The sequence below is a fragment of the Plectropomus leopardus genome, chromosome 14, assembly GCF_026936395.1.
Source record: "Plectropomus leopardus strain MGB_pleo_1.0 chromosome 14, ASM2693639v1, whole genome shotgun sequence".
In the NCBI taxonomy this organism is placed as follows: Eukaryota; Metazoa; Chordata; class Actinopteri; order Perciformes; family Serranidae; genus Plectropomus; species Plectropomus leopardus.
In genome coordinates this window covers 27359438-27377559 of record NC_142189.1, presented here as the reverse complement: position 1 = coordinate 27377559, position 18122 = coordinate 27359438, and the positions used below count along the sequence as shown (strand labels likewise).

At 40.6% G+C, this 18122-nt stretch overlaps 1 protein-coding gene across 3 annotated transcripts in view; it reads right to left on the bottom strand.

The window, feature by feature from the left end:
- fndc5a (fibronectin type III domain containing 5a) overlaps window positions 1-4684 on the bottom strand; it is a 46778-nt gene extending 42094 nt beyond the window's left edge. Inside the window, exons 1-2 of one of the 3 annotated variants that reach the window (XM_088087463.1) lie at window positions 4462-4684; window positions 3391-3845 (exon numbers count right to left, since the gene is read on the bottom strand). In XM_088087463.1, coding sequence (XP_087943589.1) covers window positions 3391-3448 — 58 coding nt within the window. In that variant the 5' untranslated portion in view covers window positions 3449-3845; window positions 4462-4684. Of the gene's footprint in view, window positions 1-3390; window positions 4425-4461 lie in introns of those variants that run through there. The other 2 variants (XR_015778665.1, XM_042501242.2) reach the window with 2 other exon arrangements.
- Between the last annotated feature and the right edge of the window lie 13438 nt (window positions 4685-18122).

Here is an 18122-nt window from a genome sequence, read left to right as displayed (position 1 = left end):
TCTCAAAACAAAGAGAACAGCCTGGAGCCTTTCCACCAACTACATCACTGTTCAATTTGTTGATTGATTCATTGATTTTTTCCCTCTGTCCAAACCCAGAAGTGTTAGAGACCGGGAGAAAATTGCCTGTGAGGATTTATGACCTCATTTAGAAGAATGTGTTAAAGAGTCAATTTACATTTTAAATGGAAACATTACCTTTCCTTTCCCGGATCAACCGACTGTTTATGAGTCACTATAAACACAAGCACAGTAAAGACGTCACCGTAGTGTACATTTTATGGTGCGGAGGCGCGCGCCCACTCGCTCCCGCTAGTCCACCTCTCCGCCTCGACATCGATTTGGCCTGCTTTTCCTGCTGCAGGTGTCTGACTGAGTCCAAAAATAAACTGGGAGAGAAAAACTTGAATCAACTTGAATTGTGAATCCAAGAGGAATGCAGTTACACCTCGGTCTGCAACTTTCTGAATTGACCACATAAACATTTGGAAACACTGACATTCATGGTTGATTCTCAACCTTGAAAACAGCAGTTGACAAAACAGTCTCAACTGAAGGTTCATTTAGAAGCATTTGATCGTTTTACATGATCTCTTGTAGTGTAAAGAAGGACAAAGTCTGTCAATGGAGTTTATCAGGTCAGCGGACAGATTGTGAATTTGTGTTTCTTAGGATAACCGAGGCATGACCCGCCCTACTTTGCTTTTCTCTGCCTCTGATTGGTTTCCATGACACTCTCACTAACTCTTACCACTCTCAGTCCTCTTAACCAATCTAACCACCATTGAAGACAATGAATACTAGCCAATCAGAGGAAGAATAGGTCATGCCTTTGCTATCCTAGGAAACGCAAATTCACCATTCACAAACACAAGATACTGACCATTGTTCATGTCCCATGTGAAACCAAAGGTCAACTAAACTTACCTAAAACTAACCACATAGTTTCAGAGTGTTAATTTGACTGTTTCATGAAATTATCCACTGTATAAAACTGGGACTGGTAATACTGAAATATATATTGTTTTAGAAGATTTTGGCAAATGACCTATTCTTTTGTTAAGGTATGAAGACGTGTTGCTGTAAGGACTTCTTGGTAAACGGATAAAAATGAGTGGAGCACATTAGTTGATTTTCAGCCTTGACTAGTAACAGGCCATCATTTCAACACTATTGTGTCTTCATCAGAGTGAAATAAAGAACAAAGACACAAGGTAAACGCATACACTGTCAACTTAGAACATGTGTACAATTGTCAGCTGGTTTAACAGGATATTAAATCAGTTTTTTTTTATTAAGACCTCCAACCCAGGATTACTTAAAAGTTGAGGTTCAAAGCTGCAGATGAAGATTATTTGATAAGAACTCCTGAACAGCTACTACATGGACCTCAAGGTAAGGTGGTTTTGTCAACATTTAAACACATCACTATAAACCCCACGATGGCCTGATGGATGCTGTTTCTCTTAGAAGTCTGAGCTGAAACAAGTTTTTCTGTCGGTACTTGCTCACAGAGTTGACTGGAGTTGCAAATCATGGACCCTTTGTTATTGTAACATTTTTTTTTTGCATTTTTGCTCGACTTGCATCTATCATTCAGCTAGGGGAGTGTTCTCTGAGTGTATGGCTTTATTTGTTGTTTCATAGCTGAGAACACGTCAGGCTCTCGTTCATCGTCTGTGAAGCAGCTCCAGACTTCATACTTGATGACATCACAAGTTTGAGACTCTGGTGTTTGGCTTTGAGAGAGAGTCACTCATGTTCATAAATATTGATTGAACTTTCCTAGGCCATGGAAACAACATATTGGGATTCTTAATTTAGGTGATGTTGCCCTGTAAGTGGTTATTGATGTATTTGTCTTCAATGGCAACTAATGAAGAATCTCCAGCTGGTGTAAACAGTTAACGCTCTAAATGTAACGTAACATAGATGAACGTTTATCATGAAATTGTCCATTTAAATTATTTCTATACTTGCATATGCAGTTACTAAATGCTTAACAGTGCACAATAGGGATCTGTTTATATGTGCAGTCTTATAGCAGTATGTATAACGGCTGCTACTGTGTGTTCATTAGTTATAGATATTATTTATAAGAGCAGTAACAATTTATAATCATTTTCACGTTTGACTATAACAAAGCAGTCTCAGCTTACAGTTGAATTTGAGTGTCTAATGAACAATTTATGAAGTGCGTAATACAGGCAGTTAGTATAAAGTGTTACCAATAAAAACTAAAAGGTGCAGAACATGTTTTATACCTTCTAACAAAAAAAATAAAAAAATTCTTGAGTGCTGAGCTCATACAATCAAAATAAAGCAACGTGCCAGTGCCAGCTTCCATTACAGACATCCCACAGCCTACCAGTAGAAATGCTAAGGGGTTAAAGTGTGTGTGTGTGTATGTGTATGTGTGTGTGTGAGTGTGCAAGAGAGAAGAGCAGCACAGTGATCCATCGTCAGTGGGAAGATTGAGGAGTGGGAGGATGCCGAGTGAGCCAGAGGTGCATTTTGATGGCAGCAGTGAAGTGTGGCACTTCATCGCAGTGAGTGGTCAAAAGTGTCAGTGTGTGTGTGCTGTAAAAAGCATGTTTTATAGATGCACTCATATACAGTATATGTTTGGCATCAGCACTCACACACACAGACACACAGGCACAGCATGCATCAGTGGTGTTTCCATGGATCTGTGCGTGAGCAGAGGACCTCTGTTGCTCCTCTGTAATGCAATCATGTGTTTCCAGTAGCCAGCGGCAGTTCATTACAGCCACAATTGGTTGGAGTCTGTGGATACATTTTCATGCAATATTCTCGCATTCACACTGACAGACGGACAGCGTTATTAATACACAGCTCAGGTCAACAGTGAGCTGGCAGCTTGCAGCTTGCTGTTTATACTACCTGCCTGATTCAAAGGTCAGCTTGGCTTACATCAAACACACACACACACACACACACACACACACACACACACACACTGCAATGCTTTAAGAGACAAAAACATAGTTTGCTACAAATCACTTTAACCCCATTTATCAATCCACAAGACAACTCGTTGTGATTCTGTGAAGGTCTCTCAGGTTGAAATGTATTCAAACCACGAATTGCAATGTTTGTTTCCTTGGATGACAACACGGAAATGCCTCTAGTATCCTGCAAACACAAGCAGCCCCTCCACAGATACAATACGCAACGTCTCACAACAATAGAGGCTAAAAATCCCAAATCCTGCACATCACAGCTCCGTGTTAGACAGCAACACATGCCTCTGCAATCCCTCCACGGTTCGTTCACCACTCTGTGAGCTGCACCTCCAAAAAAAAAAAAAAAAAAGAAAAAAAGCATGGAAACATCCTTCAAAAATGTGCACATAAACACCAAACTTACCCGCTGTGACTCGAGAGACGCAGAGACAGCTGAGGACGAGCAGGGAAAATCTCTCCATCTTTCTAACGCTCGGACGACGTGCGGTCCCATTTACTCTGGCCGGGGGTGCTGCTGTGTTAACCGGTGCGCCGATGTTGTGCTGCTCGGCTTCGGCGTTCACGTCAGTTCATGCGTATCGTCTCGACTGGAGGGGAAGAAAGGGAAGAGGGGGGGTGGGGGCGGCGACGGCGGCTTTTCAGCACCTCGGACAGCGCTCCAGGAGCACCTCGTCCAACAGCCTCTCCGCGAGCCTCCGAGCCGCACAGTGAGCCATTATCATCGGCTGCTCTCGAGCCTGCCGCTGTGCGTATGCGTCGTCGGTCCTCCGACTGAGCTCCACAAAAAAAACCCTCCCCGATCCGCTGCTGTTGCTGCTGGTGGTGATGCTGGAGGTGGTGCTCAGCGCCGCTCGGCTGCTGCAGACAGAGTGAAACGTGCTGGCTTTGTATATGAGCGTCTGGACTGTCCCTGCCTGCTGCCACACAGTGAGAGAGGGCGGCTGCAGGGCAGTCAACGCAACCTGGCGTAATAATTCATAAAATACAAGTCAATAAATGTCGTAAAATATTGAATATACATTAAAGGATTTCCTACACTTACAGGCCTGATCTCATAGTTTTCTATTGTTCTGGCCTACTTTTCTCCACACTCAAAATCATCAAAACCATACCAGCTGTAATAATTTCCTCCAGATGCACAAGAGCAAGAGCTCCCAGCTGATCAAACTTGTCACAAAGCCCTCTCCTTTGATCGGCTACTCTCTCTCCTGTTTTCCTTGCCCACTTGGTGAGCCAGTTCTCTAAATTACTGCTGCCCACTCACCGATTAAATATGCATACACTGGCCCACGCAAACAGTCGCCTGCGCAGAGATAGAAAGTCTCTGTGGCGCTGCTTTCCTCCACTTCAAAAACAAACACGTGCCTCTTGACTCCAGCACTGAGTTGACCCCTCTCGCCGCTCACATTGTTTCATCAGATGGAGAGAGCACAGGATGAAGTGAGGAGTGGTGGATAAAGTGTGCATACAGTACCTGGTGGTTTTTTCCTTGCGGCGCGCTGTGGACTTCCCGGGATTTGTGTGTTTGTTGCCTGTGTGTGTGGGTGGGAGTGTCAGTCCAGAGTTTGGAGACCCGCACTGTCCCCTAGCTGTGTCCCCAAGAAGTGTTTTCTTCACCCCGCTGTGCACCTCGATTCACAGCCCGCTGCCTCTGACGTGCTTCAGAGGAAAACACTGTTGGTGGTGGTGGAGGGGTTATTGTGCTGTTTTTTTCTCATGCTTCACTCTCCTGAAGGCTACTGCTGCACCCCCCCCCCCATCTGTGTGTGTGTGTAAGTGAGAGAGAGAGAGAGTGGGAGGGTTTGTAGCCTCATACCAAACACTTCTAGCACCACTACAGTGTATCCATCAGCACCAGGAAGAAATACTTGAGTTTGAATAGTAATCTTGAAAAAAAGGGTAAAAATCCAACACTAAAAGAGTATGTATCAGCAGAATTTCCTATAAGTATCAAAATAATGTATGTACTCATTACCTAAAAATGTCCCCTATGAGTGTAATACTACAATATATTTTACAATGCGAGGTTACTTTTGCTAATGCAATGTGAAGCTACTTTTAGCTGTTTTATATGGTAGTTTAATCTGATTTTATGTCAAATTAAATGTAGAGGAGTAAAAAGTACAATGCTTTGGCATTGTACATTTCGGCAAACCAATAATATGATACAAAATGTTTTTTATGTGTTGACACTTTTCATGTCCTTACCTTTCAGTTCTCAAATTGATGTTGGGATTAACACTGTAGTTAACATATGGTTAGGGTAAGCCATAAAAAACACTTGGTTAGGGTTAGGAAAATGTCTACAAATACAGCTGGAAATGCCCCAAACTAATGTTCAAAATACCTGCTTTTGTTGCTACAAATACAGCTGGAACTGTCCCAAACTCTCATTAAATGTTTTATTTTTTTGTGATAAACATAGCTAGAAATGTCACAAGGTCTCATCAAAAATTCCCCAGTTTGGTACCAAAAACACAAATGTCCCAAACATTCTTTAAAAATACCTACTTTTGATACCACAAACACAGCTGGAAATGTCCAGATATCTCATTGATACTTTTGCCACCAAAAACACAGCTAAATATGCCCCAAACTCTTCTTACAATACCCGCTTTTGTTGCCACAAACACAGCTGGATATGTCCAGACATCTAGTTAAAAATTGCCAGTTTTGTCACCAAAACACAGCCAGAAATGTCCCAAACTCCTGTAAAAATATTTGTTACATACTTAATACAAACACAGCTGGAAATGTCCTGAATTCTTTTTTTTTTTTTAAATACCCGTTTTTATTGCTACAAACACAGCTGAAAAGTTCTAGATGTCTTGTTATAAAAAAAAAAACCAAACTGATTTTGTTGCAAAAAACATTCCTGATGATGTCCCAAACTTTTATTAAATATACCTGCTTTTGTTGGTAAAAATTGAGAAAGCCAGATCATAGACATGCAGTCTGAATTATGTCATATGTATAAAATGTACCAATGTAAGCTGTCTGTGGTTTACAGGAATGTAGAATACCAACATTTTATTGTGGTGACTAGGCTGTGTTTTCATCTGAAACATTGAAGTGTAGTATAAAATATTTGGAAATGGAAATAAGCTGCTAAAATAAAGTAAAAGTACCTCTTTGCATACTACAATACAGTACTGGTACTCATGGTTTTATTTTAAACACATTTTGTGTGAGCTAAAGTCATGTAGCAAAATGTTGCCCTACAGTAAGGCTTGTATTGACACAGCCAGGCCACCATATAACTGCAGGGTTTTACATTTTACTTCACATATTTTACATTCTTTCGAACCATTTGAGTGGGTGTCAGAATAAAATGCTTTCAGTAGATTTAAATGAACAGAGTGAGATTTTCCTCCAACAAAGATCTTTGCACAAACACATTTATCCTCCAGGTGTTTGTGATCTGCATGATTAAGAGTCAATCTACTCCTCAGTCAGCACAGAGCCAGATAACACTGTCAGGATGGCATTTATTGGCATCTTTGATTGCATAAATAATGACAGTTTTTTGGAAAAACTATTAGTGTTCATGCCAAGACTCCTCTGGTCTCCACTCCTTTAACCTAAAATTGCGACTGGTTTTGACATCCTTGGTCCACTCTCCTCTCTTTCTCCTCCATGATCGGATCTTTTGGCTTCATGCCATGTTTCTACAGAACTGGATTGAAAAACCAGATGGAGTGGTGAAACAGCAAAGACTTAATGCAGCTTTTCAAGCCTGTGTTGGCTCCACAGTTCATCCTGAGATCTAACTTCATCATCTCATTTTCCATTTATGAATCTTGAACTATATTTGAATCTTATATGTGAGAAGTTTTTGCTCACACATGCCCACCTGATATGAGATATTTGCCTTTTCATTTGTAAAAACTTGCAAAAACTCTAATGTCGTACCTGTTGCCTTGTCTAAAGCTTGTCCTATCGTCTTTTTCTTGCACCATCTGACTAGTTTTCAGCAATGTCTGTGTTCACAGATCTCAGCCCTTAACTTTGTGAGTAAAATGTGTGCATAACTGTGGTTGCCAAAGTTATAAACATAAAACTCAAATTGTATTAAACCAGAATGATCCTATAAAATGTGTTTCTAAAACTCAGAATATGTTTTTTACAGACAATAGAAAGGCGATTTGGTGACAAAAAGTACCATTTTTTATCATCTGGGAGAAGTGACAACAGCTGGTTTCTGTAAATAGACTTGCGCTTGTATAGTGGCTGGAGGGAACAGCCACTGGGAGCAATTTGGTGTTCAGTATCTTTCCAAAGGATACTTCAACATGCGGACTGAAGGAGGTGGGGATTGAACCACCAATCTTCCAATCAGTGGACAACCCATTCTACCACTTGAGCCACAGCCACCTGCAGAGGAGATGACAACAAACTTAAGTTTGTAGCTGATTTTCAGCATATTTTAGATTCTTAGGGCCCTGACACACCAGCTGATTGGTTGTTGATGAACGTCTGTCGCCCCAGTTTTTGCAGCGTGCCTCACACTGTTGGCCCTTGTTGGTTGTTTTTGGCTGATTCAGCAGATAAATCTGTGTCAGACTCAACTGAGTCTGTGAAATTAATTAAATCACTCTGATTGGCAGTTCAGCTCAGCGCATGAGAAGAGAAACGGAAATGAGGAAAGCAAACTAATAGCTTAAGTCAAGAGGAAGTGAGATCAAATCACACCTGATTTACATTTAAAATGTATTTTAGCCATTGAGCTCTTTTGATTAAATGGTTCATAGTTGTTTTTGTTATTGTTCTCAACACAACCTTAAGTTGTTGTTATTAAGCTAACTGGTGAAGTAGCACCTTGAATATGTCCTGTCTGCCCTCCACTTTACATTTTTTTGAGAGACAAATTCAGTCTATCATCTTCTACCGGTGTAGAGAGTTTTTTCTCCTATGCAAGCGCAAAACACACATGCAAGTTGTTGGTTGGTTGTAGCACAACTTTTTGGCAGAGTTAAAGGTGACAACGTAAAAGTCGGTCTTTGATTTCTTTGTCGTGGGTTTGGTGCATCTGTGCCTTCACGGTGTCAGACACGAGTATTTAAGTGTTGTGAAGGTCAAATTCAGATTTGGATTCAGACAACTTAATTAATTCTGGCAGGGGCAATTAGTTTGAACTGCTTGACATTACACATACAGTTAATAAATAATAAAGAGAAAATACAAATATGACAAGGAGTTTAGTAGAATAAAGGAATCTATAACAAGAATAGATTTAAGTTTAATTATCAATAAAATAAGTAAATAATGTTTATCTTATAAGCAGATAAAATGTAATGGCTCCCTGAAGGCAACAGAGAATATTAGCTTGCACGTACATGTCCAGAAGATGCTTTCTGGAGGATTTGTTGGTTGTAGAGAATGGTCAGGTTCTTTTGTGTCACTCCCGTGATCGTAGAGCAGATTGTATCAGTGCTGATCAGACTGATGAGAGGCGGCAGAGGATGACGGGACTGAATGAAAAGAAATTTAGTTTATGAAGAAGGTGAGTTCTTTGTTGCCCTCGCTTCACAATAACTGCAGTGTTGAAATTTAAGATGTTCATCGATAAAGGTTCCTAAATGCTTGTATGAGGTAACTGTTTCCACAGTCAAATATTCGGACAGAGGAAAGATGAGGAAGATGCCTCACGCAATTTTGATGAGTCCTTGTTGTTTTTGTACGTTTTAAAGAAACAGAGTTTTATCTCAGATCTTTGAGGTTAGAAAATAGAAAAAAATGCTGGACCTGATTTAAAAGACTACAGTTTATTGGCACTCAATGTTGTTTGTAACAGAGACGACCTTTCAAAGTACATTGTAGTTATAGAGAACTGTGAGAGTCAGTGAGCGCAGAGCTACGCCGCTTTCTTTCTTGTGTAGGTAAGAATCGCGCAGTCACAGCCTTTCTCTCTAAAAAGTAATTCAGGGGACCTATCACCACCGACGGATTAAACTGCAGGATCAAAATTTTGAGTTGATTGATTTAGACAATCCCTTTTGGGTTGCAAACATCATTTGATGAGTTGTGTTGACGTAATCATGTCGATAATTGTGTCATCTTAATAATGTGTGCCATTTCTGTGTTAATTGATTAAAAACAAAATTCAGTTGTTGTAACTTGATGACATTGGCTGGATAATTTAACTTTCCTCCACCTTGAGTTAATGATTTCAAGTCCCCTCCCCTGACCACTTAAAATGCCTGGAAAAATTCAGACAGTTAAGACTGTTTGTTAGAGACATGTAGCCTAAACAACTATGACACAAAAGACATTTTCAAGGTGAGTATCATTTCATAAACACTTAAACTTTTGTTTTTATGTCATCATTTATTAAGATAGTGCTACTGAAAAATACCTTTTATTGTAGAAGAAAACCTGTTTTTTCTTACTCAATATAATATGTTTGTCATTTTAATTCTAAGTTGTCATAGCTCCTCAAAGATTGATGCAAACTGTGACATTTTTTTTTTAATTTGTTAAGCTGGAGCATTTGTTTTTGAAGTGTTAGAGAACAGAAACCCAAACCTGCATCTGTCCTAAAGATGGCATTCAACGACAGATTGCTGTAATCTGTAGGAGCAAATGTCCTGTGTTTAAATTGTGGAGCGACTAAACGGCACCAGCTGGATGACAGGTGATGCATAAAGATCACCCAGGATGTGATGCTCGTAACTCCTGCTGTTATTATAGTTTATTTCACTATAAGTTCATCGCTGCACTTTTGGTGTCAGTACACAGTGATGAGGAACATGACAGAGTGCTGTGTTCAGGGGAAGTGTGTATGGAGTACGATTTTGGCTCGGGGGTTAAAGGGGTAGATGAGCACTGAACACCTTGATTTGTTCAGAAAGCAGCAGAGTGAGTGGAGAGCTGATGGATGGATGAAACAAATACTGAGCGTCAGATTAAATGGTAACTGATTTTTATTGTCTTTGTCTTTCCAGAGTAGAATTCACTGGGTTGATGTAAGTGCACGCTCAATATAAAGCAGATGTTGTCCAGTTTGGAGACGCCTGCTGTGACCATTATTAATGATGTTTTTTGGCCTCATGGTAACCACTGAGAACATACAAAAATGATTAAGCATAAGCAAAACAAACAACGCCCCCTCCAACAAAACAACAACAACAAAAAAAACAGAAATAAATGAATAAATATTACATACAGTTTATGCATTCTTCCCCACATTTTAATTTTTCAATTGTTTTCTTCCTCTTTAATCTACACATCAACCTCAAGCTTTAAAAGTCCAGCAGAACATGCTCGGGATTCTTATTTTACTTTTGTACATTCATTTCAGTTAATGTCGTAGCCATTTTTAGAAGTCCTCAAAATCAATTAGTCTATCTGTACCGTTGTCATCACATCAATACAAAACACAAACTTTTAAAATATGACCACATTCAGGCATATTCCAGGCAGAACCTGCTGCATATTTTACAACTGACAAGTGCTGAAGCATGATGATGATTGCATGCTAAAAAGTCAACAAAAAAGAATGCAATATATCGTAATATCAAATCGCAATATTTGCAGAATTGCAGTTCTTAAAAATTGCAATACATATCAAATCAGCCAAATATTGAGATAGTATTGACTGAGATACCGTCCCAGTCCAGCAGAAAATGTGCCGCTGAGTAGTGTAGCACACGCAGCTAAGGCAAATTGACTTCATTCATTTTAAGCCCAGGCAGCACAAAGACGCCCACTGAACTGTCAACAGTTTCCACACTGAGGGGGACTCTCAGGGATCTCTCAAAGTCCTGGGCCAACAGAATGTTAATGGTCTTTAAATTCAGCACTCAGCAAACACATAAAGGACTCAGCCCAAGCGAGTAATTTGCTTCTGGAAATTGGCCTCTGTGATACTTTACAGTCTTCTACATTAAACGCAGATCAAGCAGAAAATCTGCAATAAATCTGATGTCTTTATGGACATTTTAGTTCATCTATGTTCCTGTGAGCGTCAAGCCAGCGGAGGGAGACGTTGTTTATCTCGGTGTGTGTTCGTGTTTGTGTTTGGTCAGGGAAAAAGGATAGGTATGGTCCTTGTAATCACTTTTCAAAAGGGGGAGCGGGGGGCCATGAAGTGGAACATTAGTCCAAAGTTATCGAGGTTACGCTCAGCTTATCTTACTCTTTGAAGTGTCCCCTCTGCAAACACTGACTTCAGTAAGCTCTGACCACACTGCCGCTTATATAACGACAGAGAGGCTCGGCTCACACCTGACAGGTTACTGATGTGCTGAGAGACATTAAAGGCTAAAGCAAAGGTTGAGAATTGATTTGGTGAAGCATTTTGGGTGTTTCTATCAGTTTGTTAGCAAGTTTAGCATGCACAATAACACTCAATAACATAGAACTCAATAATAAATGTTCTGTACAAACTTATGAACAAAATACCTGGGAGCTGTAAATGGACCTGTGCACACTAATTAGAAATAAGCTCAGGGTTATTATTGTGACTTAGCATTACGATTTCTCAGCAGGAGTGGGTTCCACAAGCTTTTCATAAATCCATTTCTAAGTTTCAATGAAAGTCCTTCCTGAGATCTCCATGGAATTTAAAAATTTCAGTTTGTTTGAAAGAAATAAAAGTCACCGTTTATAGCCTTAAGCTTATTTAACATTAAACTTGGGGACAGAGACCCCTGTGTGCTCAGTTAAGATCTGCTGCCTTGCCTCTGGTGATCGAAGTCAGTAGGTATAAAAGTATTCCTGAAAAGCAACGTATGTGTGTTTTGTGTGAGGTTGAAGCTGTTGAGAATGAATTTAATTTTTTGTTCTTCTGCTCTCTGTATAGTTATCTGAGAAAGATTTAGGGGCATCTACGGAGACAAATGGGATGTACCATTCATAACTATGTTTTCATTAGTTTATAATCACCTGAAATTAAGACAATTTGGTGTTTTTGTTGCCTTAGAATGAGTTATTTATAACCTTTATATGTGGGTCTGCTCTACAGTAGTTCAGAATGGACAAACCAAACACTTGCTCTATAGGTCATTCATAGTTTCATGTAGGCCACTGTAGTTCTCTTACACGCTTGGCATGCTGAAGAAGTTTCAGCTCTGCAACCTCACCACTAGATGCCACTAAATCCCACACACTGGACCTTTAAAGTGTTCCCATCCAGCCTGAGAGTGCCATCAGGAGGAGCTGAATGATGTGGCCGGGGATAGAAACATTTTGGATATCTTGCTTAGTTTGCTGTCAGAGCGACAAAATGATGAGCTGGTGTTCAAAGGTCAGCAAATCACCTCAATCCCGAACCTCTATTACGCTCCATATATTTATTTTCAGTTGATATAAAATATAAAATCCCATGTATAGTCCACGCTTGTTTGAGACAGTTCAGACATTTTGTTATGCATTTAATTTGAAACTGCTGAGGTGTGAAGCTCAGCCATTATCACTTATAGTCACAAAGTAAGAGCTCCATCTGACCAAGCACTAGAGGATTATAAAAAAAAGTCAAGAGTCCAAAACAGTTGCTAAAATCCACATCCTGATATTGCATTTTTCTTAAACACAGAGTGAAACAGCAGCCGGAACACCCCGGCATGAATATTTTACATGCACCAATATTTCCTGACGCGACACTGGAGCTTACCGGGACTTTTCTGCCTTTCAAAATGAGTTTGGATTATGAGACGTGGCAGGTCGCTCAGAGGTGAGCACCAGGTCCAAGGGGGTATTTTTTAGAGACTGGCGTGAGGTGGATGCTGGGATGGAGCGAGCGAGGGACAGCAGTCTTTGTTCCTGTTACAGCTTGATAGGATTGGGACTCAAGCCCAAGAGGGGACACAACAAATACTGAGCTGTGACAGCAGGGGAAGGTGTGATTAAACCTGGAGAGCTAGAATTCACACATGGAACCAGTTCAAAAAAAACTTTCTCTTTCCCTGTTTAGTCTTAGCTTGAGGATTTTGATTGGCAGCCACTGTTGACATGTTCGGTGGAGCAGATGCAGCGGTCCCGCTCACACGTGGAGCAACTGCAGCTCTTGGATGATTGAGTTCCTGCTCATAATCCCATTACCGCACCGCAGATTCAGAGTTCATTTGTAGCTTTGTGGGAAGACACGCTCCCCTCTGAAAATGGGGAAAATCTGAACTGGCAGCAGCTCACTGACTCAAAGCTTCTTATGGCAGAACACGGGAGATGAGGCTTTTAAACTGACCGAAAATTAAACAAAATGAATTTCAACAGTAGCAGAAAGCACAACCACTTCTGACAGGCAAAAAGTAAACGTCGCTCTCTGTCAATGCGCTGTCTCCTGAGACAAAATTACTCTTGTTTGTTGCGTTGGTAATTCTGACTGTTTGATGAGGGGCAATTTTATCTCTCAGCATGATTTGTTGAGACGTGTGACAGCACACGGATGTTCGAATATACAAAAGCAGTAGCTGGCAGTGTTAGATTGCAGAGCATTTTGTCAGGTTTGATATATTTCTGACATTGTGAAGTTGTTTTGATGGCCAGTTATCAAGTTATGTGGCTGCATTTATAGGTTGTGAGTACAGTGCTCTGAGGCCCAGGACAGGATGTAACTGTGTGTGTGATTGTTAAGAATCCCCTCCCCTGAACTGCACTAAAATGTCTTGTTTTATGATGCCTTATTCCAGTCTTTGACGTTTTTTCTGTGTAAATTTACTTGTTTTGTATTCCAGATGTCTGAGTGGGACCCTGAAGAGCGGAGGGGAGTGGTGAACAGCTCTAGAGTCGTTAGTACTGAGAAAAAACATTGTTCTACTATGGTACAGCACTCCTGTTAGGCGCTCCTCTTTCGCTGCTGTGTGACACGATTTTCTGGCGTTTTTTAGGCGTGCATAAAAGTTAAAATATTTCTTACTTTTCTGCTCAAGACACGGAGTCGCACCGCTTGTTGATGTCACTTTTGGTCACTTAGCCCCGCTGCACAGGCACTCTGAGCTGTTGTCCAGATGTGCCTCAAAGGCGTTTTTGGAGTAGTGTCGCCTGGCGAGGTGCGTTTTGGTGTGATCGCCCCCTAGGTCTGTCTCTTTACACCTGGCATTTTATTGCGTCTCCACATCAACCTGAGTGACCACTTGTGATCGATCAATCAATATACCAGTCAATCATTTATTTGTCACATTTAATTATACAACGTACATCTCCAGTGAAATGAGATCCCAGCAACTCCTTTAACTCCCGCTCTGTAATTTACTCCCTTTTGCTTCCTCTTACATCATTTGCTGCTGATTTAGAATTAGCTTAGGTGGTGTGTAATATTTAATACATTCATACCTTCCAAGCTTTCACCAGGGTATGTGATGTATCTCAGGCATTTTGAACACAAAAAGCACCACTAACACTTGCAAAATAGACATCAGGGCCTCATATGAGGCAAAGCCCTCATGTGAAAATGGGCCACAGGAATACAGAAAAGCTTAGGAGGGGCCCAATAGAGAATGCCTATTTGTACGGGGTCCAAAATTTTAAGCTACGCCCCTGTACTGTAGTGTATAAGTGTGTAATTGTGTGAGTGTGTTAGCTTCGAGCAGGCAGGAGGCAGACTGGACTGCTCTCTCAAGCAAAGAGACCGCATCCAGCTCTCTCCGGGACAGATAAAAGACATCAGGTCAGGGATGCAATTACAGTCATCTGCTTCCTCCCTCCACGCTGCCATCTCTGTCTCCACCCCCCCTGCTGTCTCCTGTCTCTCCAGTGTCTACAGCAGAGATACTCAACTTGCCAAATAACAGGAGGCCAGGGCCCAGTCACAGCAACTCCATAAACATTTCTCGAATTTTAGGACGTTTCTCAGGTTTTAGGATGTTTCTAGGATCTTCTAGGATTTTAGGGCATTTCTAGGAGTTTAGCATGTTTCCAGGATTTTAGTATGTTTCTAGGATTTTAGGACTTTTCTCAGATTTTAGGATGTTTCTAGGATCTGAGCACATTTCTAGGATTTTAGAGCATTTCTAAGAGTTTAGCATGTTTCCAGGATTTTAGTATGTTTCAAGGATTTTAGGACTTTTCTCAGATTTTAGGGTGTTTCTAGGATTTTAGGGCATTTCTAGGAGTTTAGCATGTTTCCAGGATTTTAGATTGTTTCTAGGATTTTATGACGTTTATAGGATTTCCGGACATTTTTTAGGATTTTAGGACATGCTTTTGATTTTAGGATGATTTTAGGATTTAAGGACATTTCTAGGATTTCAGGATATTTGTAGTTTTTTTGTACATTTGTAAGATTTAGGTATGTTTCAAGGATTCTAGGACATTTGTAGGATCTTAGGATATATTTTTTAGGTTTTCAGTATGTTTCTAGGATTTTAGTAAATTTCTAGAATTTTAGGATATTTCTAGGATTTTAGTATTTCAAGGACCTGGCACCCTATCAGGGGTGATGGAAACACATTCTGGAAACACATTTAGTCCATGGGCCTTAAGTTGAGTATCACTGCACTACATTCTCTGTGGCTGACTGAGTTTAAGAAATTTCAGGCTCATTAATGGCACTGAGTCTCTGCTGTGGACCACAAGAGCATCTTATCTCTGACTTTTGTTTGGGTCTAGTTTCCCCTTTGTATTGTCTTCCCTCCTTTATTCTCTCTTTCATCATCTTTGACTTTTGGCACTGCGTCATCTCTTCATTCCCAGCCTATCTCCACTTTTTTGTTTTGTAATCTTTTTTTAAATGGCTTTCTGATAGCATCTTATGGCCTTTAAGTGTTTGCCTGTACAAGGCAGTGAGATTTAGAGCAGGTCTGCAGGTCAGGGCTGTTCAGCCTGTTCATGCAGGCAATCAGGCCGTCCGCCCAAATAATGACCGTCATGAATCAAGCAATGAATGAGGCAGCCATCGGATTCAGCACCACGGTCAGCACTTCTGCCTTTAACTAACCCTACGAGTGGACGATAAAAGTGAAGTGGAGGCTGTTGTGTTGAAATGAGTGTGGCGGGCGCCTGCTCTCAGGTTAGCTCGGGATGATTTGATTTGGTGGAATAGTTACAGTGGAGAGGGAGGCTTTCTTCCCTTGGTGGAGAAGTCAATTTAATTGGCCACGCTTTGCATCATGGAGCACAATTGCATAGTTATTTAAGTTTTTTTTTTAATGAGAGGCCTCATTGGAATAAAGCTCTCTGACTCCTGCTGCAGCACCTATTCATCAAGACTGTAATCTTTACTTTAATGGGGACGAGTTAATGTTTACTTTGTGAAGTGGAGGAAATGACTTGCCTGCTGTGCATTAGCAGGAAAAAAATAGTAAACCATCCCTCTTTATGTACTGGGTGTGTGTGTGCTCTAAACTTTTTATCGATTTTAACTGAACCATAAGCCCAAATGACTGAAAATACTGTCCTAACGCACAGATATGCTTTTATTCACCTTTCATATTTTGATTTTTTTAGCACTCTTAGGAGCAGAACTTTGCTCTGTGCTAAAATTACAGCGATAGCAGTTCCCTTAAATGATCATTAGAAGAGTAGAAAAAAAGAGCAGCTTAGGTAACTCTCTGTGGGTACTCTGAACTCTCTGATTTATTGCCCAATAAGTAAAACCTCTCACTCTCTGGGCATCTCAGCCGGCCAAACTATGTTCTGCGTACACCCGGTGCTGACGATGTTCCAACATCCAAACCAAAATTGGCATTTGCAAAGTCCCTCCTTAGCGTTCATCAAAGCCGCATCGAAACCACCACTTCTAAAAGCTCAAAGTGTGCACAGATCATCTGAGATGAAACAGCAGCGATTGATTGAGAGAAATCCCCTAAGCTGCTTCTGCATCTGGTTTCTGCCACTCCGACTCTTGATCTGCAATGTCATTGAAGTTCCAGCGCTCCAAGAAAGCACTCAGGAAAACTACTGCGGCTGCTGGAAAACAGAAAGGAAAAAAGGCTGACATCACCTTCTGCGGTTTGATGAATATTCATAAAGCAGCAGGAGTCGTGAAGGTGTGATTTGTGTGTGTTTGTGTGTGTTTACACAAAATAAGAGAGAGACATGATGAAAGTGCATGTTTGACAAGCTTCTCAGCGGTTTGTGACAGAAGGGAGGTCACTGAATCCTCCTTGGCACGGACGGGACTGTCACATCTACTGACGTCAATGACCCTCCTTCTGATATAACGCACGCATGCACGCACACATGCAAACTTTGTCGTCATCCAAAAGTCTTTGAATAAAACAAACAAAAAAAAAAAGGATTCTGGTCAGAAAACAAGCTTTGTATGGTTCCTTCTTTGGAAAATAAATAAAAAGGTGGATAAAGTTATAACCAGCAGCCACTAACATCCTTTACATGTGAGCATAAATGTGCATGATTTTATATCAAATGGAAATTCCAATTTCACAACACTTGGGTGTTATTTTCAGTTTAGATTCAGCCATCCTTTGAATAATTATGACATTGCATTCACCAAGTCACATGGGACTTTCACCAAAAAGAAAGTTTTACCAAAACAAACCACAGAAGGAGAAAATGAAGCCAGACAGTTAAATTATTACCCAAACCATCTGCTGTTAAACATCCATCCAGCCTGGTCTCACTTCTAGGGTGTCAAAATGTGCCACTTGGGCAGTGGTACCCTTTAGCATCTGTATGAGACGCACTGGGCTTTGAACAAACTCAAATGTAAACCCATCTGCGTCATAATTAGACGCTCAGAATAACGATGTAGTTTAAGGAATGTTTGCTTAGGGTGGAGGGAGGTGGATGGCTTCAATGGTTGCCTAACAGCCAATCCCCTCTGTGTTGGAAAAAGCTGCCTCAGCCGTGAAATATGATGTTTAGAGATGCGAACACGTTGATCCATCACAGTGAACGTACATGTGGTTCAACTTTGACCCATTGTACTATCCATAGTTGTGCATTACGGCTGTCAACTTCTATTCAGAATTCTTCAATCCACTGTTCAAATGTGAAAAATCAATCACCTAAACACAAAATTAACAGTGCTTAAATTATTGGTGTTCTCTGAACAAAATGTTAAAGAATGATCAATGGATAATCATGGCAAAAAACTGTGTAAGAGGCAGTGCTTGGCTTGTTATTAAAAAAAAAACAAACAAAATATCTAACTCATTTCTCAGAGTCTTTTCAAAAGTTATATTATTATTTGAATTTTACTCCCTGCCAACAAAAATTTGTTGCACTTAGTGTTGT